General features: G+C 44.1%; 1 protein-coding gene across 3 annotated transcripts in view; it reads left to right on the top strand.

Annotated features, from left to right (window-relative positions):
- Positions 1-22,698, top strand: part of kitlga (kit ligand a) — a 137,271-nt gene that overhangs the window by 52,167 nt on the left and 62,406 nt on the right. For 2 of the 3 annotated variants that reach the window (XM_073058854.1, XM_073058855.1), the window contains exons 3-5: positions 5,254-5,316; positions 12,857-13,015; positions 16,343-16,502. In XM_073058854.1, the coding sequence (XP_072914955.1) occupies positions 5,254-5,316; positions 12,857-13,015; positions 16,343-16,502 (382 nt within the window). The remainder of the gene's footprint in view (positions 1-5,253; positions 5,317-12,856; positions 13,016-16,342; positions 16,503-22,698) is intronic. The other variant, XM_073058856.1, reaches the window with a different exon arrangement.

The following is a 22,698-nucleotide window of genomic DNA, read 5'->3' on the forward strand; positions in this document are numbered from 1 at the left end:
CCTCACCCCTGGCTAAGGCTGTTTAAAATATCCCTGCTAGGGTCCCAGCAGTTTTTGCACTAGGCTTCCACAGGGTCCGAGAGAGCACCTTGTCAGGGATTTATCCATCCTAATGGGCCTCAAGACAGCAAATACCTCCTCCTCTGTAATTTCTATGGGGTCCATGACCTTGTTGCTGCTTTGCCTCGCTTGAATAGACTTTGTATCCATCTCCACAGTAAATTCAGATGCAAAAAGATCCATTTGACATTTTCCCCATCCCTTTCGGCTCCACACATAGATTAACACTCCAATCATCTGGAAAACCAATGTTGTCCCTTGCTATCGTTTTGCTCTTAATACATTTGTCTGCTAGAACAACCTCAGCCTTCTTCTAGCCCTCCTGATTTCCTTAAGTATTCTCATGCATTTCTTATACTCCTCAAGTACCTCATTTGTTCCTACCTGCTTGTACCTGCAACGCATCTCCTCCTTTTCCTTAAGCAGAGCCTCAATATCTCTCGAAAACCAAAGTTCCCTAAGCCTGTTAACTTTGCTCCTTATTCTGACAGGAACATACAAATTCTGTACTCTCAAAATTTCACTTTTGAAGTCCTCCCATTTACAAACTACACCTTTGCCAGAAAACAACCTATCCCAATCCACACTTGCCAGATCCTTTCTGATACCATCAAAATTGTTCTTTCTCCAAGTTAGAATCTCAACCTGAGGACTAGACCTGTACTTTTCCATAATTACCTTGAAACTAATGGTATCATTATCACAAAATGCAAAGTGTTCCCCTACACAAACTTCCACCTCCTGCCCTGTCTCATTCCCTTATGGAAGATCTAGTCCCACACTCTCTCATTGGGACTTCTATGTACTGATTAAGGAAACATTTCTGAACACATTTGACAAACACTTTCCCATCCAGCCACTTTACAATATGGGAGACCCAGTCGATATGTGGAAAGTTAAGATCACCTACTATCACAACCTTATGTTTCTTGCAACAGTCTGCAGTCTCTCTACAAATTTGCTCCTCTAAATCCTGTGGATTGTTGTGTAGTCTACGATGTAATCCCATTAACATCGTCATACCTCTTTATTCCTTAATTCTACCTATAAAGCCTCACTAGACGAGCTCTCCAGTCCATCCTGACTGAGCACTGCTGTGACATTTTCCCTGACTGGTATTGCCACCCCTCTCCCTTTAATCCCCCCTGCTCAATCTTGTCTAAAACAATGGAACCCTAGAATACTGAGCTACCAGTCCTTCCCCTCTTGCAACCAAGTCTCACTAAAGGCTACAATGTCATAATTCCATCTTTGATGCCCTGACTAATCAAGAACCTATTAAAATGTGCTTGAAGTATACCCAGTGACTTGGCCTCCACAGCAGCCTGTGACAATGAACACCACCCTCTGGCTAATGAAATTCCTCCTCACCTCTTTTCTAAATGGCCAACCTTCTATTTTGAGTCTGTGGCCTCTGGTCCTAGACTCGCCCACTATAAGAAACATCCTCTCCAAATCCACTCTATCTAGGCCTTTCAGCATTCAATAGGTTTCAAAAAGATCCTCCCTCCTTCTTCCAAATTGTAGTGAGTACAGGTCCAGAGCCTTTACATGAACTGGAACTGATGTAAGGTCTCAACTTGAAAGCCAACCATCTCTCCACCTCCACGGATGCTGAGTGACCCGTGGAGTTTGGTTTTTTTTCTGTCTTGCTCCAAATTCCAGCATCAACAGCTTCTCTTTTCTCTTATTTTCTGTGGTGCTGGGTAATTTAGGGCCACAGGATACAAAATTGCCTTTAACTCCTTTTCAAGTTGCAATAGACTGACGTCCTATCCGCGGGGTTGGGAGGGGGTGGTGTGGGAGGAGTCTTGTACTCTCAGTCGCTTCACGCCACAGAAATCGGCATAAGCACTGGCCTGATGAGCCAATAAGGCTCGGGACAGACTTTAACTTTCCTTTTTAAGTGGTCCATTGCACCCAGAGTTTTCAAGTCCATCCTGGTTTGTTTAAAATGTAAAGGAGTGACCCCCTTGTGTGTGTAGGTAAGCGGGAGAATCTGGGAAAGCAATTTAGGGAGAATATAAGGGAATTTGAGTGAGTGCATGCTTGATGGTTAGCACAGACTCAATGGGCAGAAGGGCCTGTTTCTCTAGCCTGTAAAACTAAGCCTCAAAGTGATAGAATAGTACAAGAAATTTGAAATATAATTTGTGAATGAAATAAGCAGTCAACTGTAAAGAAAATCTCTGTCATCCAAATTAATTTGTTGGAAATATTCAGTGGATTAGGAGAAAGAGAGAGTACCAGTAATTCAGGTCAGTGCGCTGTTCTGCCTGGTGTCCGTGACTGACGTGCTGTGAGTTAGCGGTGTCCCTTTTTACATGTAAATATCTTCCCGCTGACCTTAGCTGTGTGCATTTTAAACAGTTGTCCCTCTTAAAGGGAAATGCATTGGTCTGGGGAATGTCCTTCACATCAAAAAACAGCATTTCTTTGCTGGGGTGGGGTCTACCGTCTGTCCCCAGTGTAGCGGGCTGATCCCGCTGTGTCTCCTGCAGAGCTGTGCGCGGTAGCTGCAGGCACAAGCGACCGCAGACGCTGGAACCTGGAGTGAGCTGCAAACTGCTGGGGGATCTCAGTGAGTCAGAGAGTCGTAAAGCATTACACCACAGAAGCAAGTCCTGAGTTTCTGACAACCCCCGACCCAAGCAGATCCATGCAGAAGTATTTGTGGAAGTTTTTAGTCTTCGTCCTAAACCTGCCTCTTCTAAAAGTTCAAAGCATGGTTGCAATGGAAGCCCTATTGCCAACACTAACAGTGTAGGGTGGAGGAAAAGAGTCATAGTCATAGACCATTAAAGCACAGAAACAGGCCCTTCAGCCCTTCCATTCCATGCTGAACTGTTATTCTGCCTAATTCCATTGACCACACCTTTCCATCCATATACTTATCCAAACCTCTCTTACATGTTGAAATCAAACCCACATCCATCACTTCCACTGGCAGCTCACTCCACGCATTCACCACTCCAACTTGCACCCTTAACCTATGACCTTTAATTCTAGTCTCATCCAACCTCAGTGGAAGCAGCCAACTTGCATTTACCTGAACTATAGCCCTCATTATTTTGCATACCCTTAATATTTCCCCTCAGCCTCCCACGCTCCAGGGAATAAAGTCCTAACCTATTCAACCCTCCCCTTTCACTCTGGTCCTGTAGCCTTGGCAACTTCCTTGTCAATTTTCTCTGTAATCTTTCAATCTTATTGATAAGATTGGACATACTATCCTGTATGTTGGTGACCAGAACTGCAGACAGTGCTCCCAATTAGACCACAGCAACATCCTTCACAACTTCAACATAACTTCCCAAATCCTGTACTTAGTATTTTGATTTATGAAGGCAAGTATGCCAAAAGTTGTCTTTACAGCCCTATCCCCTTACACCACTTTCAAGGAATTATGGATCTGCAATCCCAGACCCCTTTGCAGGCAGCATCTGTGGAGGCAAAGGAGGATGGTCAATGTGTAGGGTCGAGACGCTGTATCAGGTCTTAGTGTTAAAAGGTGTGATGGCTGGTACCTTCACTCCCCTTCTCCTCCTCCTCTTTATAATACTGCCTCCTTTGCACTATCCTCCTGCACTCACAGATGCCGAGTGACCCGCTGAGTTCCTCCAGCAGAGCACGGCCTGCATGTTAGATGCGTGGAATTAGGGGTGTATTTGACATCTTCTTGTGGATGGATCTCCACTGGTTGTTTGCAGTCTTTGCTTGTGTTTTTTTCATTGACTCTATTATGAATGCCCACAAGAAAATAAATCTCAGGGTTGTATATGGTGACATATACGCACTTTGATAATAAATTTACTTTGAACTTTGGATCTGAAACTGTTGCTGGAGGTAGTCAGGGTCTCGGGATGGAGGACTGATCACACCTTTCTCCTCCAGCGGAGACAGTGTCCGGACTAGACACGTGGAAGAGGATCAGCTGCGAGGAAAGCACCAAATATTGCACAAGGCCTTTCCAGATTGGGCACGGGCTCCAAGATTGCATTGGGGTCGAATCCTTTGTCTTTTATAAGTAGACTCCATATCAACCGTACAGTGAAGGTCTGTCCCTCCCTTTAAGATTTATTCAAGTACAATCCGATTTCTGCCGGAGCCTCTTGTCTGCTGAGGTAATTCTCAGTCCCATATCCAGGTCCAATGCCACATCATGCATTTAGTACTTAATTGCATACATAGTCAAAAGCCAAAATAAATTTATTATCAAAATGCTTATGTTACCATATACTATCTTGAGATTCATTTTCTTGCAGGCATTTACAGAAAAATTAAGAAATACAATAGAAATTCTGAATACTATACATAAAGACTGACAAACAACCAATGTACAATTTGTACAAATAAAATAATACTGAGAACATGAATTGCAGAGCCTTGAAAGTGAGTCCATAGGTTGGGGAATTAGTCCAGTGTTGAGTGAAGTGACCCACACCAGTTCAGGAGCCTGATGGTTGTAGTGTAATAATTGTTCCTGAACATGATGTGTGTGTCTTAAGGCTCCTGTTCCTCCTAGCCAGCGGTAGAAGAGCATGGTCTGGCTGGTGGAGGATTTTAACGTTTCTTGCAGCAGAGCTCCTTGTAACCGTGCTCAATGTACGCAGTTGCAAGTGTAAATATACAAATATGCCGACCGTTATAATACCCATCCCCGTCCTGTTCCAACGTATCAGTCCACAGACTCCTCCAATCTGAAGCATGAACATCAATTTATCCTTATGGTAAAAAAAATTCCCTCCTCCTTCCCTCGTCTTCCATTCCCCACCCAGGCCTCTCACCACTTGTACTCACCTGCCTATCACCTCCTCCTTCCCCTTCTCCCAAGTTACTCTCTCCTCTCCCAACAGATTCCTTCACATTCTTACCTTTCCCACTCACCTGGCTTCATCCAACTTCTTCTAGCAAGTCTTCCTTCCCTCCACCCCTCCCCCACCTTTCTATTCTGGCATCTACCCCCTTCCTTTCCAGTCCTGAAGATGAATCTTGGCCCAAAACATCGGCTGTTTATTCATTTGCATGGATGCGACCTGACTTGCTGAGTTCCTCCAGCATTCTGTGTGTGTTGCTCTGTCTTTCCAGCATCTGCAGAATCTCTTGTGTTTATGATTGAAGCTCTATTTTGTTCTTTGCAGAATGTCAGGTTTATCTTTCTGTCACTTAAGTTTTTCTTTATTTTTCTTTTAGGTTGGGAACTTGCCAAGTGATTACAAAATCCAGATAAGATATATTTCTAAAGTCCCTAATGTGGTATGTAAACATTTTACCTGTTGACTTTAGTAAGTTTCTTTTCCACTTAACTTCAAAGGAAGTTAACTTTGAAAATAGCTTGAGAAATTTGTTATTATTATCATAAAGTAACACTCTATTCTGCAGTGTTATTGCTTTTCCTTTTTGTGCCGTCTCATTGTACTAATGTTTGGAAGGATCCATCTGCAAGGCATACCTTGACAATAATAAACTAATAAACACAAGTTCCTGCAAACGCTGGAAATTCAGGGCAACACACACACAAAATGCTGGAGGAACTCAACAGGTCAGGTAGCATCCATGGAAATGAATAAACAGTCGATGTTTTGGGATGAGACCCTTCAGGACAGGAAAGGAAGGGGGCAGAAACCAAAATAAGAAGGAGGAATGAGGAGAAGGAGTACAAGCCGGCAGGTGGTAGGTGAAGCCAGGTGATGGGGAAGTTGGGTGGGTCAGAGAGGGAGGTGTGAAGTGAGGAGGGGGTGATAGCTTGAAAACTTAGAGGTGAAGAAGGAGGAATCTGATAGGAGAGGACAGTGGACCATAGGAGAAAGGGCAAGAGAGGGAGGCAGGTGAGGAGAGGAGAAGGGGTAAGATGGGAATCAGAATGAGGAAATGAAAAGAGAGAAGGGGGAGAGGAGAGAAATTCCAAGAGGTTAGAAAATTCAGTGTTTGTACTTTCAGGTTGGAGGCTACCCAGATGAGATATGAGATGTTCCTCCTCCAATCTTGTGAGTGCAATAGAGGAGGATATGGGCTGGGATGTCTGAATGGGAATGGGAAGTAGAATTAAATTGGGGGCAGCCAGGAAATCCCACCTGTTTCAGCAGACGGGATGAAGGTGCTCAAGAAATTCACACTCTGCAAGTCTCAGTACAATTTTAAACAACTCAATTAAATCTCTCCACAACTTCCTCTCTCCCAAAGAAAATAATCCAGACCTTCCTGGTTACCATTCTCAAGGTTTGGTAATATCTATGTAAACATCTTCTACACCCTTCCTATAGTGTGACCTAAACTTGTTAGCTGTGGCCTAACAAATGTTTTGTATAGTTAAATATGACCTCCCTAATCTTGCATAATCTTGTATATCTGTTCTTTTCTAATCAATGCTAAAGTGTTTTAGTTCTCGTTAAAGTATACCATTGGTTGCATGACAACTAAACAGTTACCATGGCAACATCACATAATGGTGACCCCAGTCTAGCTCTCTCTGAGCCACCTATGGTGCTTCTGTCACATGACTACCCCGCCGATCTCCTTGTCCAATCAAAGAGTCCCTCTCAGATGCTTTCATTACTCATCATTGAAAGAGTTTGAATTAACAAGATAAAGCACCGTTAATGGTCTCCAATTCCCCTATTATTTATGCCCCACGCACTGGAGAAATTCATATAGAGGTTCTCATTATTCCACATCACATGGATATTTCTGATTCTGAAGACTCACTAAAGAGAGTGTAGTTGGCTTAGAATTTCAGAAAATTCTGGCCTTGAGTTAGTTTAAAACACAAAACTAGCCTTGGCACCAATTAGTTCTGGCATACTGATTCCTTTGTGAAGTAGAGGCTAAGGTTCCAACTTTCTTTGGAGAACAACTGGAAAAGGGCGTGTAAGTCAGGAAGTCTTATTGCAGCTATATAAAACTTTGTTTAGGCTGCATTTGGAGTACAGTTGGCCCTCCTTATCCGCGTGGGATTGGTTCTGGGACCCCTCGCGGATACCAAAAAACGCGGATGCTCATCCAAACTGGGTCTCAATGCGGTGGACCTTAGGACCCAGCGGAACCCCAGACCTTATTTAACCTGTCTCAGTGCGGTGGACATTAGGACCCAGCGATAGAGCTCTGAATCCGCAGTGTTTCTGTTCACAAAAATAATCACTATCACGATTGAAAATAAAGTGGAAATAATAAAGCGATCGGAAAGAGGTGAAACGCCATCGGTCATTGGAAAAGTGTTAGGCTACGTCGGTCAACGATCAGAACAACTTTAAAGGATAAAGTTGCCCTGATGAAGGCTACAATTATTACTAAACAACACAGTGGTTTAATTTTGGGGGTTTTGGGTTTTCGATCCTCCACATCAACCCAGCACGGTGGAGAGCGCACTCGAGAGCGGTCTGTCACTGGATCAAACTCGGGAACTTCTGTTCCCGAGCCCAGCACTGAAACATACTTTCTTAAGCGTTTTATATGCATATAAAGGTAAAATATATACTATATATTAAGACAAATGTTTGATTAACTGATGCTAAATAATACCGAATGTACCTGCTCGGACTTACTTAGTAAGAGAACTTCCGATTTTTTAAAAATCTTGATCCACGATAACCCGCGCACATCCTCCCGTATATTTTAAATCATCTCTAGATTACTTATAATAACTAATACAATGTAAATGATATGTAAACTAGTTGTTATACTGCATTGTTTAGGGAATAATGACAAGAAAAAAAGTCTGTACATGCTCGAACAACAAGTGCTGGAAGAGCACTTCCGGGTTTTGGCGATTCACGGTTGGTTGAATTCGCGCATGCGGAATTTGTGGATAAGGAGGGCCGGCTGTATTGTGTGTTGTTCTGGTCACCCCATTACAGGATGTGGAGGCTTAGGAGAGGATGCAGAAGAGGATTACCAGGATGCTGCCTGGATTAGAGAGTATGAACTATGAGGAGAGGTTGGGAAAACTTACGTTTTTTTTCCCTTGGAGCGGCAGAGGCTGAGGGGAGACAGAATAGTTTATAAAATTATAAGAGGCAGAGATAGGGTAGATAATCAGAATCTTTTTTCCCCAGAGTAGAGATGTCAAGTTGTAGAGGGTATGCCTTCATCCCAACAGGAGGAAAGTTCAACTTTAGGGAAGTGTACAGAGCAAGTATTTTACACAGCATGATGAGTGCCTGGTGTGGTAACTTCTACTTTACGAAAGGACCACTCAGCAAGTTCATAGCCAAAAGAACATCTTTATCAAGGACGGCAAATGATATTTACAATACAGAGGCTTTCAGGTACCTCGTGCGGCCTGGGCGGTGGAACTGCATACAATGCACACGGGAAGTAAAAACCCCCGCCAACCCCGGAGCCCGCCTCTCGTTACCAACAGCTCCCAATCAGTATTAACTTACACTCACATTACAACACTTGGAATAGCTACCAGGAGTGGTTGCGGAAGCAGATACGATCGTGATGTTTATGAGGCTGTTAAATAGATACATGAACATGCGGGGAATAGAGGGATGTAGATTATGCACAAGCAGATCCAGCATTGTGTACAGCACAGACATAGTGGGCTGAAGGGCCTGTTCCTATGCTGCACTGTACTACATAGATCATTTTCCTTGTTGCTGTCTCCAGATCTTGCAGAGGGTGGTGAATCTTTGGTATTCTGGACTGCAGACAGCAGCGGAAGCTGAGTCACTGTGGGCACCCAAGGAGGAAGTAGATGTGTTTTGAAAAGATCAAGGGGTTGAGGGCTGCGTGACCAGTACAGAGAGGAGCTGAGGCCTGGGGCAGAACAGCCTGTGATCATATTGAGTGGCAGGCCAGGCTTGAGGGTCCAAGTGGCCTACTCATGCTCTTATTTTCTTCATGAACTTGCCTTCCCCATTCCACTAACTGCCCTTGAACATAGAACATAAAGCAGTACAGCACAGTACAGACAAGATGACAGGGGTAAGTTTTTTTACGCAGAGAGTGAGGAGTGCATGGACTGGGCTGCCGGTGAAGGTGGTGGATAGGATCTTTTAAGAGACTCCTGGATAGGTACATGGAGCTCAGAAAAATAGAGGGCTATGGGTAATTTCTAAAATAAGTACATGTTCAGCACAGCATTGTGGGCCGAAGGGCCTGTATTGTGCTGTAGGTTTTCTATGTTTAGTATAGACCATTCAGTCAACAATGTTATGCAAACCTTTTAACCTACTATAGGATCAATCAAACTCTCCCTCTTACACAGTCCTCCATTGTTCTATAATCTAAGCGTTTATCTGTGCCTAATCTGTGCCTATCTAAGCGTTTCTTAAATGTCGCTAATGTATCTGATTGTAGCACCACCCCCGGCAGAGCATTCCATGTACGCACCACTCTCTGCATAAAGAAAACTACCCCTGACATCCCTGCTATACTTTCCTCCAATCACCTTAAAATGACCCCCCCCCCCCTTGTTTTAGCTATTTTTTGCCCTGAGCAAAAGTCTCTGTCCATCCACTCAATCTGTGCCTCTTCTCATTTTGTACGCCTCCTTTTGAATTTCGAAACAGCGAAGGTAAACTTAAACTGCACCTTTTGTTCGAAGGAGTGGTGGATACCTGGAATGCATTGCCTTGAGTGATGGTAGAGGCAGATGTATTGGAGACTTTTAAGAGATGTTTATATAGGCACAAGATTATGTGGGAAATGGCCATTGTGTATGCAGAGGGATTAGTTTAGTTAGACATTTACTTTTCAGCACCGCATTGTGGATCCCAGGGCCTGTACAGTTCCTGTGCTGTACTGGTCTATGTTCTATGTACTATGTTCTAAAAGCCAGGGAATGTGAAAACTGTGGTGTGTCTCCATTCTCCAATGATGTTTCCGTAGCTCGCACACCCATTGTTCGTGCCGGATCGGGATCCCGGTGCCGTGGGTCACCGCTCCCCACTTTTGGCAGGTTCTTTGACATTCCGAGGTTTGCCAAGTTACTTGCCACAGGTCTTGTGACAGCAGAGAGTTGCCAACAATGCAGGAAAGCTGGAAGAAACAGGGCAGCTTTTAAGGTTGAACCTGAAGGAATGCAAGATGACTCTGAACAGAACGCTCGCCAGAAATTAAAATCTTTGGCGTTGCTCTCTACCAAGTGAGTAGAGTTAGTGAACATAGAACATGGGAAATGCAACTTGGAACACAACGCTACATCACAGTACAGGCCCTTCACATTCTGGGACGTTTAGTGAGTTCCTAAAGTTTTTTACCGATCTCATTACCGGGGTACCTGCACACTCTCCGCCATGGTTGTCTGGAGTTCCTGGCTGCCAGTCATTTCAATTCTGCTCCACATTTCCACACCAGCCTGGCTGTCCTCAATCTACTCTACTGCCAGGCTGAAACTAGAGGCCTCATATTCTACAACCAGAGAGTATGAATATTGAGTTCTCCAAGTTCAGGTATCCTGCCCTCTCCACCTGGTACACACAGTCCATCCTGACCCACTCTTCACCCCATCTTTCTTCTCCTTTACCCACTCCATCTGCCCACCTCCTCCCATTGTTTCCGTATGTTCTCCCCAACTCCCTTACTTGGTTTCATGCTCCATCTTCCTCTCCCATCAGATTCCATCATCTGCAGCACTTCATCAACCACATCTCTCACCTCCAGCCTCCATCACTACTTCCATTTCTCCCTCCTCCACATTTCCTCACCTGGTCCACCTTTCACCTCACCCCTTTAAACTGGCCACAACCCCTTCACCTTTAAGTCCAGATGAAGTGTCTCAACCCAGAACGTTGACTGTACATTTCCCCCCCCCCCACGGGCGCTGCCCGACCCGCTGAGTTTCTCCAGCTTCTTTGTTGTTATTCTTTTAGCTCACTGAAGAAGAGTGAGGTAGTTGTCAAGATCAACCAGGATTCTACCAAATGGTAGAGAGTCAGGAGGGACCATGTGATCCAATCCTATTTTTATTTCATGTATTTAAAACCAAACCCAGTTGAGAATGGTATTGGTTTATTGTTGTCACGTGTACCGAGATTCGTTGAAAAACTTGTCTTTCCTACTGTTCATTCAGATCAAGTCATTACCGGTGCATTGAGCTAGAATAAGGTAAAAGCCCTGACAACGCAGAATAAAGTGTAAAGACTGCTGAAGAAGTACAGTGCAGGTAAACTATAAAGTGCATGATTATATCAGGGCACTGTAGATAGTCCAGCTGAGTGTACAAGAAGTCCGTTCAAGAGTCTGATAACAGTGGGATAGAAACTGTCCTTGAGCCTGGTGGACTGTGCTTTCAGGCTTTTGTATCTTCTGGCCAAATGGAAGAGGGAGAGGGGAGAATGTTTGGGGTGGGATGGGACTTTGATGTTGCTGGCTGCTTTACCAAGGAAGGAAGACATATAGATGGGGTCCATAGAGGGGACGGTGGTTTCAGTGATGTGCAGAGCTGTGTCCACAATGCTCTGAAGTTTCTTGTGGTCGTGTGCCATCGCCAGCCATTATGCATCGAGACAGAATGCTTTCAGTGCACCGATAAAAACTGCTGACGATCAAAAGGAAATTGTGTTTCTATTTCACTCTTCTCAACCAGAATACCTCGCATCCAAGGGCACACTTTCCATGCAGGATGTATGCAAGTACGGTAGCAAAAATGCACACAGCAAGATCCCACAAGCCCCATTAGTATGGCAGCACCTCCCTTTCCAGCAAAAATATAAGTAGTGGGAAAAAAATAGGAATAGAGAGAATCATAGACAGTTCAGAAGTCTGATGGCAGAGGGAAAGAAGCTGTTCCTGAATCATTGAGTGTGGGTCTTCTGGCTCCTGTAGCTCCTCCTTAATAGTAGTGATGAATAGAGGACATGTCGCAGATGATGAGGCTCCTTAGCAGTGGATGCCTCAGGAGGCACCACCTCTTTAAGTCGTCCTCAGTGTTTGTGCCCGTGATGGATCTGGCTGAGCCTGCAACCCTCTGCAGCCTCTTACGATTTTGAGCATTAGAGCCTCCTACCAGGCTGAGAAGCAACCAGTCAGAATACTCTCCATTCAACATCTGTCCAACTTTATAAGAGTCTTTGCTAACATACCAAGTATTCTCAAACTCCTAACGAGAGTGCCACTTACAGGATTGATTTAACTTCTATATCATTACCGGGTTTCTATATATTAGGATATAGAATGTAGAACACTACAGCACAGTACTAACTCTTTGGCCCACAATGTTGTGCCGACCTTTTAACCTACCCCACGGTCAATCTAACCCTTCCCTCCTACATAGCCATTTGTTTTTCTATCATCCAAATGCCTATCAAAGGGTTTCTTAATGTCCCTAATATATCTGTCTCTGCCACCACCCCTGGCAGAATGTTCCATGCACTCACCATTCTGTGAGAAAACAAAATCACTCTGACATCACCCTATATTTTCCTCCAGTCACCTTAAAATTATGTCTCCTGGTATTAATCATTTCCTCCCTGGGAAAAAGGTCCTTGGCTATCCACTCGATTTATGCCTCTTCTCACTTTGTGTACCTCTAACAAGTCACCCCTCATCCTCTTTACTCCAAAGAGAAAAACCCTAGCTCACTTAACCTATCCCCATCAGAAATGCTGTCTAATCCAGGCAGCATCCTGGTAAATCTCCTCTGCACCCTCTCCATAGCTTCCGCATCTTTCCTGTAATGAGGTGACCAGAACCGAGCACAATATTCCAAGTGTGAACTAACTGGAGTTTTATAGAGCTGCGATGATACCCGGGAGCCCTGGTCAATTCCATCTCAGCTCAGCTCTCTGAACATCTCTTCCATGATGTTGCCTTACTGTTGGTTAATTTGTTCATTTATTCCCCCTTGCAGACAGATACATGTTGGCTGCATCTAACAGTACCCGAAATGTCCTTCAGCTTAGACAGCCTTTCAGATAAGTTTGCCAAGAACTCATCAAATTATTTAATTATTGAGAAGCTCCACCGGATTCTGAATGGTATTCACAACTGTCTGTCTGAAGATGGAAAGGTAAGGTACCTAATGTCCACTCTGTGTGGGCAGTCAACTTATGTTGAGATACTTCTGCACATGACGTCACTTTATGTGCATACGTATAAGCTAATCTTATATACACTCAGTCACACACCTGCTCATCACACACTCATCTCATCAGCCAATCATGTGGCAGTAACTCAGTGCATAAGAGCATGCAGACATGGTCATGAGGTTCAGACATTGTTCAGACCAAACATCAGAATGGGGAAGAAATGTGATCTGAGCGACTTTGACCATGGAATGATTGTTGGTGCCAGATGGGGTGGTTTGAGTATCTCAGAAACTGCTGATCTCCTGGGATTTTCATACATAACAGCCTCTAGAGTTTACAGGGACTGGTGCGAGAAACAAAAAACATCGAGTGAGTGGCAGTTCTATGGGTGAAAACGCTTTGTTAATGAGAGAGCTGTAAGGAGAATGGCCAGACTGGTTCAAGCTGACAGGAAGGTGGCAGTAACTCCAAATACCCACGTGCTACAAGAGTGGTGTGCGGAAGACCATCTCTGAATGCACAACATGTTGAACCTTGAAACAGACATGCATTCAATGGTCACTTTATTGGGTACAGGAGGTACTAAAGGTGGCATGGTCTGGATGGTGGGGCTCCTTTGTGATGGGCACTGCTTTCTTGTGGCACTGATTATCGCAGATGTGCTGAAAGGTGGCAAAGGGTTTTCCTGTGACGGACTGGGTTGTATCCATCACTTTTTATAGGCTTTTCCATTCTTGGCCATTGGTGTTTATATACCAGGTCACAGAAACATAGAAACCTAGAAAACATACAGCACAATACAGGCCCTTCGGCCCACAAAGATGTGCCGAACATGTCCCTACCTTAGAGCTACCTAGGCTTTACCCATAGCCCTCTATTTTTCTAAGCTCCATGTAGCCATCCAGGAGTCTCTTAAAAAACCCTATCGTATCCGCCTGTACCACCGTCGCCGGCAGCCCATTCCACGCACTCACCACTCTCTGAGTAAAAGACTTACCCCTGACATCTCCTCTGTACCTTCTTCCAAGCACCTTAAAACTATGCCCTCTCGTGCTAGCTATTTCAGCCCTGGGGAAAAGCCTCTGACTGTCCACACGATCAATGCCTCTCATCATCTTGAACACCTCTATCAGGTCACCTCTCATCCTCCGTCGCTCCAAGGAGAAAAGGCCAAGTTCACTCAACCCATTCTCATAAGGCATGCTCCCCAATCCAGGCAACATCCTTGTAAATCTCCTCTGCACCCTTTCTATGGTTTCCACGTCCTTTCTGTAGTGAGGTGACCAGAACTGAGCACAGTACTCCAAGTGGGGTCCGACCAGGGTCCTATATAGCTGCAACATTACCTCTCAGCTCGTAAACTCAATCCTACAATTGATGAAGGCCAATGCACTGTATGCCTTCTTAACCACAGAGTCAACCTGTGCAACTGCTCTGAGTGTCCTATGGACTTGGACCTCAAGATCTCTCTGATCCTCCACACTGCCAAGAGTCTTACCATTAATGCTATATTCTGCCATCATATTTGACCTACCAAAATGAACCACTTCACACCTATCTGGGTTGAACTTCATCTGCCACTTCTCAGCCCAGTTTTGCATCCTATCAATGTCCCATTGTAACCTCTGACAGCCCTCCACACTAGCCACAACACCCCCTACCTTTGTGTCATCAGCAAATTTACTAACCCATCCCTCCACTTCCTTATCCAGGACATGATACAGCTAATCAGGATCCTCCCTACTGTGCATGTATAAATGGAGTTTTATTAGCCCATATCTTACTGATGCTTGGAAACATCTTCAAGCAACATTAAAAATTTTAATACCAGATGTGAGATCAGTTGTGTTTGAAAATATTTGGATGAATAATGTGGAGATTTTATGTGTCTGGAATGTTGAGCTTTGTGTGGTTGAAGATTAAGAATTCATAATTAAATTTTAAATGTTTTCATTTTAAATCCTGGCAAAAATACAGCATCTCTGTAAATAATTGATTCATCATATAATTTCACAAATGTTAGCTGTTTGAGTGGGGTTGCCAGGGGAAATGGTGTTCAGGAAATGAAAATTTGTCCTAATAGAATTCACAGAAGTACTATCTGATAATGTGGGATGCCAAATTAAAATTCCTTCTGAAATTTATGTGAACATTGTAACCATGACTACACAAAAGTTATACTTTTGTCAACTCACGTTTCTTGATGGGTGCAGCTTCGCAATATGAAATATCGCAATGTAGACATTTTCTACAAAAAACCACCCCCCCCCCCCCCGCCAATGAGACTGGAGTTACCCCTGTATACATGTACCTTTGAAGAGCTGTGCAGATCATGTGTTGTGACTTTTGATGCAGTGTTCAAAGTTCAAAGTAAATTTATTATCAAAGTACAAATATATCACCACATGCCACCTTGAGATTCATTTTCTTGCAGGCATTTACAGTAGAATAGAAATATAATAGAATCAATTAAAAACTACACCAAAGGCTGACAAACAGACAATGTGCAAAAGAATACAAACAATGTGTATATATAAAATACTGAATACATGAGTTGTAGATTCCTTGAAAGTGTGGGTTGGGTGATGTCTTTCTCCAGTGAAAGGTACCCAGTGTTAGTATTCCCAATGCCTTGGCAATGGTGACATTCATTTCGAAGGACTAGAATATAAAAGCAAAGAGGTAATACTGTAGCTTTTTGAGCCATTGCTCAGAAGACACTTGGAGTATTGTGACAAGTTTTGGTTCCATTGTTTAAGAGATGATGTGCAGGCACTAGAGAGAGTGCAGAGGAGGTTCACAAGTAATGACCCTGGGAATGAGAGGATCGAAGTATGAGGAGCATTTGATGGAGTTTAAAAGAATGAGGGGTTTTCATTGAAACCTACCAAATATCGAATGGCCGAGATAGAGTGGACCTGAAGAGGTGATTCCAATAGTGGGGGAGCCTTGGACCAGAGGACAGAGTCTCAGACACAAGGACATCCCTTTAGGACAGAGATGAGGAGGAATTTCTTCAGCCAGTGGGAGGTGAATCTGTTGAATCCATTGCCACAGGTGGCTGTGGAGGCCAAGGCATTGGGTACATTTGAAGTGACTAGTCAGAGCATCGAGGGTTATGAGAAGAAGGCAGGAGAATGGGGTTGAGAGAAATAATAATTCAGCCATGATGGAATGGCGGAATGGACTCGATGGGCCAAATGGACTAATTCTGTTCCTCTGTCTTTGGTCTAATGGTGTTCTATATAATCAAGTTTGTATCCAGACACTCTGGGGGTCTAATTAACTATCTTGTTGTTTTGATGCAGGATTACGTGGATGAATCCGAATACACTTGTGAAAAATCCAACCTGGAGCCCAGGCAATACTTCAATTACTTCAACGAAATCATTGGCGCCTTCCAGTCAGCAGAGGACAGCAGCCCGTGTGACTCCGACGTCATCTGCAGGGTGGAGGAGCCAGACGCAGGTAGGCATCCAGGTTTTCCAGCAGCATTCCTGGCGTTGTCTAAACCACAGGGTGAGATTCAGCATAAGACGTTGGGAGACCAGGATGGCCACAGGGCTGCAAAAAAATTGCAGCACAGCAAGAGGCCTTTTGGCCCATCATACCCATGCTGGCCAATTTTGTCCCTGTTCCCAGTTTTGAGTCCACAGTTTCTCATTCCTTCATTCCAAGTATAGCTCAGCGGTGTTTTCCAGACCAGTTGGGTATAACAAACTTCCTGGGTCCCCTCTAATCAATTGCTTTGAATCCATATTGTCTACATATTAAGTCAAAGAGTCACACGGCACAGAAACAACTTTGTCAAGCCCATGCCAGTCAGCAAGCACTTCATCACCACGCTCCGCCTAAGCCTCTTGCACTCACCCACACCGCGAACCTGCCTACCCACAGCTCCTTTGGACACGGGAGGACACCAGAGCATCCGGAATAAACCCACTTTGTCATAGGAACCCGCACAAAGATGCGACAGAGACAGAACTGAACCCAGGTCTCTGGAGTGCTTCAAGACTGGCACCAGTGTACCATGCCTCTCAAACATCTTCCTTCCTACTCTATCCAGAGCCACATACTCTCCTGAAAAGAGCAACCTAAATCGAGCCTGTATCTCCCTTTGCAACTATAATTCTCCAAGCCAGGAGATATTCTCTTCTCTGCTACAGTCGTGCCCTACCTGTAGTTGGTGAGGTTATCAGAGGAGTGCACGATGCCCCAGTTCTTTCTGTCTGAGTACATTTAGTGTCCCCCGACTGTCCTTTCACCTGGAGGTGAGCAAACTACCCCTCTGGATGTGTAGTTCGACCTCGGAGAGAATGAGGCAGAGACACGTCAGACTGAAGCTGGTGTGGAGAACAAGGTGGTGTTCATAGGAATGCAGTAGACCACAAGACATTGAAGCAGAATTGGACTATTTGGCCCATTGACTCTGCTCCGCCGTTCCATTATGGCTGATTTATTTTCCCTCTCAATCCCATTCTTTTATCTTCTCCCTATAGCCTTTGACGCCCTTACTAGCGAAGAACCTATCAACCCAATGACTTGGGCTCCACAACCGTCTGTGCCAATCTAAACCACAGATTCACCACCCTCTGGCTAAAGAAGTTCCTCCTCATTTCCGTTCTAAAGGGTCGTCCTTCTATTCTGAAGCTGTGCCCTCTGGTCCCAGGCTCCCCCAGACAAAAGAGAGACAGCTTCATCCCCTTCTCCCTTTCAGTATTACAACACGACAGCCAGTTTGTGTAGAGCAAGCTCCTACAAACTGCAACGTGACAAAGACCTAACAGTTAGCATTTTAGGTAAAGTTGGCTGAGGTCTAAACATTACCCAAGCTATGAGGATGATCTTCCTGGTCACACCCCTGCTTGCTTCTCTAAAAGAGTAATTCTTCAATTCATGAATGTTTGATTTGCAAGAACTTGCTTTAATACCAAGGCTATGAATCTTTAGTTTACAAATTTTCTTTCCCTTAACACACCACTCTGCACAAATAGAAAAGTGATGCACCAAATGGCATTCTCTCTTCTCTCTTCTCCTACTGGGCAGAAGGTATAAAAGCCTGACATTACGTAACACAGGGCTCAAAGAGAGCTTCTATCCCGCTGTTATAAATCTTTCAAATGTACTCTTTGTATAAGATGGACTTTTGACCTCACAATCACTTCGTTATATTCTTGGACTGTATTGTTTATCTGGACTGCACCTTTCTGTAGTTGTTAAACTTTGTTCTGCATTGTTATTGTTTTATCTTTTTCTACCTCAGTGCATTGTGTAATGATCTGATCTGTATGAACAGTACGCAAGATACTAGCATTTCACTGTATCTTAGTTTACGTGAGGATAATAAACCAATTTCAATTCCAAAACTACCAATCATACAATTTCAATTAGTGATATTTTGGCTAATGAAATGCTTTCAAAGAACACATCCCTTTTATAAATCAGGGTGACTTTGAGGTGTTTTACCTCAGAATAAAAATCAGGTTTAATATCACTAGCATATAGTATGTTGTGAAATTTGGTGCTTTGCGGCAACAGTGGAGTGAAATACAGAAATATACTGTGTATAAAAATTAAATTAAGTAGTGCAAAAAGAGCAAAAAAAGGGGAGAAATAGTGAAGTAGTGTACATGGGTCTGCTCAGAAATCTGATTACTGAGGGGAAGAGGCTGTTCCTAAAGCATTGAGTGTGTGCCTTCAGGCTCCTTTACCTCCTCCCTGATGGTAGTGATGAAAAGAAGGCATGGCCTGTGTGATGGGGATATGGGGGTCTTTAATGACAGGTGCCACCTTTTTGAGTTTGCAATTTTCTGCAGCTTTTTTTCTGATCCTGTGCAGTCACCCCTGCATACCAGAGGCTGATGCAACTGCTTTCCACGGTACCCCTGTGAGAGTCTTTGCTGACATACCAGGTCTGCTCAAATTCCTAAAGAAATATAGCTGCTGTCATGCCTTTTTCATAATTGCATAAATATGGTACACCCGGGATAAGTCTTCAGAGATGTTGATACCCAGGATCTTGAAATTGCTCACCTTTTCCACTGCTGATCCCTTGATGAGGACTGGTGTATGTTTCCTTGACTTCCCCTTCCCAAAGTCCACAATCAATTCCTTGGTCTTACTGATGTTGTGTGCAAGGTTCCTTTTACTTCCATCTGACAGGACCTGATTACTAACTCGTTTACCAAATGAATAGATTCATTGAATTCCTAAAGATCTTAATGACCAGGTCACCATATTGTTGGGCACCTGCATGCTGTGTGAAACGACAAATAAAACTAAGTCCATTGTAGCATAAAGTGACCAAAGTGTTGATAGTGTTGCTATAGTAGTGATTCACATTGCGCTGGTTGGTGTCAGAACTAAAGCATTGAAGGAGGTAGCTGTTCTTGAACTTTTACTGGTGTGGGACCTGAGCTTCGGTACTTCCTGCCCAATGGTAGCTGCGAGGAGATGGAATAGCCAGAATGGTGGCCATCTTTGATGATGGATGTCTGCCTTTTTGCGGCTGCGCCTCCTGTAGATCAAGAGATGAAGGATTAAAGTTTCAAGGATGAGCTTTATTTGTCACACATACATCAAAACAATTAAAGTGTAGCTTTTCGTCTGCAACCCCCCCAGCACAGCCTGAAGATTGTAAGTGTCGCCATGCTTCCGGCACCAACATAGTATGCCCGCAACTCACTAACCCTAACTGAACCCCTTTGGAATGTAAGAGGAAACAGGCACCAGGAGGAAGCCCACACAGTCACGGGCAGAACATACAAACTCAGTTAAGCATTGGCAGGTGCCAGGCACATCCATCAGTGATTAAATGAGCATAGTCCTCTACTTCCTAAAGCTTCATATATCCCTCCGCATTCAAATTGCTGTAAATGTCTCTAAAAAGGTCTCTAGGTGCTATATGAATGCTTACTTTTTTCTTAAAATTTGTTGAGGCTCGGGGAAGGTGGGGGGGGGGTTAATCAAAAATATTAAAATTAAGGTAATTGACCTTGGAATGACGGAGTTTAGTGGCAAAGTGGAGATCCGATGCAGATCAGCCATGGTCCATTTGAGCAACAGTGCAGCCTGAGAGGTTGGAAGGAATTACGTCCCATTGTCATATTTTCAGATATGTCATGCTCAAGTCTGAATCGGAACTAGGTTTATTTTTACTGACATATTTTGTGAAATTTGTTGTTCTGTGACAGCAGTGCAGTGCAGGGCATAATTGATATTTTAAATTGCAATAAGAAATAACTCGAGTTCATGGACTGCCCAGAAATCTGATGGCAGAGGCAAAGAAGGTATTCTGAAAACGTTCAGTGTGTCTCCTCCCCAATGTTCCTAATGAGAAAAGGGCATGTCCTGGATGGTGTGGGTATTACCATGCAATATATAACAATTGCTATAGATTACTATAAGAATATATTAAAAACCCTCTGCAGCTTTTTCTATTCCTGTGTATCGGTCCCTCCGTAGCAGATGGTATTGCAACCAGTTGGGGTGCTCTCCAAGTTACATCTATAGAAATTGCAGCTGTTCTTTGATCGGAAGACTGTGAAGCCTGACAGGTATCAGGGAATCTCTCAGCTTAGGTTAGACTAGATCCCTTGTTATGACAAGGAGTGTTTGGCCTTGACTCATTGCCTGAGAAGGACTTGGAGTGTGGCCTGCTATGGGAGGGCTGAGTCATACCACTGGAAGCTTGCTACCAACAGTCCTTGAGAAAGGAATTTCCAGAGAGGAAACTTCTGAAAAAAAACCAACAAAAACACAAAATTGCACATCAGCATTCAAACCGGAATCCCAGATCCCTTCTTTGGCTCGTCCCATGAAATAATTTTCATGTCCTGTGCCAGAGAGTTTCATAGTGAATGAATTGGTCTAATCACAGTTCTTTTGTAGACTGATGCAGGACCAATTCACAAAGAACAAGACTTCACAAACCATCCTATTGATCAACAGTTAAAGTGTCTGGTTAGTGTTGAATGGAGCATGTTGGCAAAGGCCATGATTTTCTTTCTGAAAAGTAGCAGGGGGACCTTGTACGTGGGCTGTAACAGCGAGATGGAGCCCCATTTATCATCTCATTAGACAGTGCAGTGCTCCAACTGTACCCGGGAGTTTAGCAACCTACACTGTGGATAGAATGTAGAACAGTACATCGTTGCAACAGGCCATTTGGCCCACAATGTCTATGTTGAACATGATACCAAGTTAATCTAATTCTCTTCTGCTTGTGCATGATCTGTGTCCGTCTATTCTTGTGTATTCACCTGCCCATCTACCAAATGCTTAAGTACCACCCCTCCCCCCCGGCTGCCCATACTAAGCACACACCACTATCAAAGTGTAAGAAAACTTGCCCTGCAGAATTCCTTTAACTTTCTCCCTTTTGCCTTAAATAACATGTCTAGTACTTGACATTTCTACATTGGGAGAAAGATTCTGCCAGTCTACGCTATCTACAGTATGCCTGTTATACTTTTTAAACTGCTGTCTGGTCTCCTGTCAGCCCCAGACATACCAAAGAAGACAACCCAACCTCTCGTAGAGCTATAGAGCACTGCAGCACAGAAACAGGTCCTGTGTCTCATCTAATCCATGCCAAACTGTTCTCCTCCATCAACCCATGCTTGGACCATCGCCCTCCACTCTCTATCCAAACTTCTCTTAAATGTTGCAACTGGAACCACATCCACCACTTCCACTCACAGCTTGATCCACACTCGCACGACCCTCCGAGTGATGAAGCTCCCCCTCAGCTTCCCCTTAAATATTTTACCTTTCACCCTTAATACAGTATTTGATACAGGAGTTGGAAACCATAGAAAGTGTGCAGAGGAGATTTACAAGGATGTTGCCTGGATTGGGGAGCGTGCCTTATGAGAATAGGTTGAGTGAACTCGGCCTTTTCTCCTTGGAGCGACAAAGGATGAGAGGTGACCTGATAGAGGTGTTCAAGATGATGAGAGGCATTGATCGTGTGGATAGTCAGAGGCTTTTCCCCAGGGCTGAAATAGCTAGCACAAGAAGGCATAGTTTTAAGGTGCTTGGAAGCAGGTACAGACGAGATGTCAGGGGTGAGTTTTTTACGCAGAGGGTGGTGAGTGCGTGGAATGGGCTGCCGGCGATGGTGGTGGAGGCGGATACGATAGGGTCTTTTAAGAGACTCCTGGACAGGTACATGGAGCTTAGAAAAATAGAGGGCTATGTAATTTCTAAGGTAAGGACATGTTAGGCCATATATGTCAAACTCAAGGCCCGCGGGCCAAATCCGGCCCGCGGTGGAATTATCTTTGGCCTGCGAGATAATATCTAATTACTATTAAAGCTGGCCCCAGTAATCGAAGCGCCTATGGCGTATGATATGGCTAATGCTGAGTTTATTCAGGTACCAGGTTTTCAGGGTTTTTAGTGTTTATTCGGCAGTCTTGCTCGGCAGTCTTCTTCATAAGAAACGGAATTTGTAAAGTGAAACACTTTGTAGTTATAGCAGAGACTGAGACACATGAGAGCAGGCTGAAAAAACGGAGGCAACGAAAGGTGCGTTCGCACGCGTCCGACTGATCCGGCCCGCATGAAGCTGCATTTTGCTCAATCCGGCCCGTGACCTAAAATGAGTTTGACACCCCTGTGTTAGGCACAGCTTTGTGGGCTGAAGGGCCTGTATTGTGCT

The sequence above is a fragment of the Hemitrygon akajei genome, chromosome 10 (assembly GCF_048418815.1).
Source record: "Hemitrygon akajei chromosome 10, sHemAka1.3, whole genome shotgun sequence".
Classification (NCBI taxonomy): domain Eukaryota; kingdom Metazoa; phylum Chordata; class Chondrichthyes; order Myliobatiformes; family Dasyatidae; genus Hemitrygon; species Hemitrygon akajei.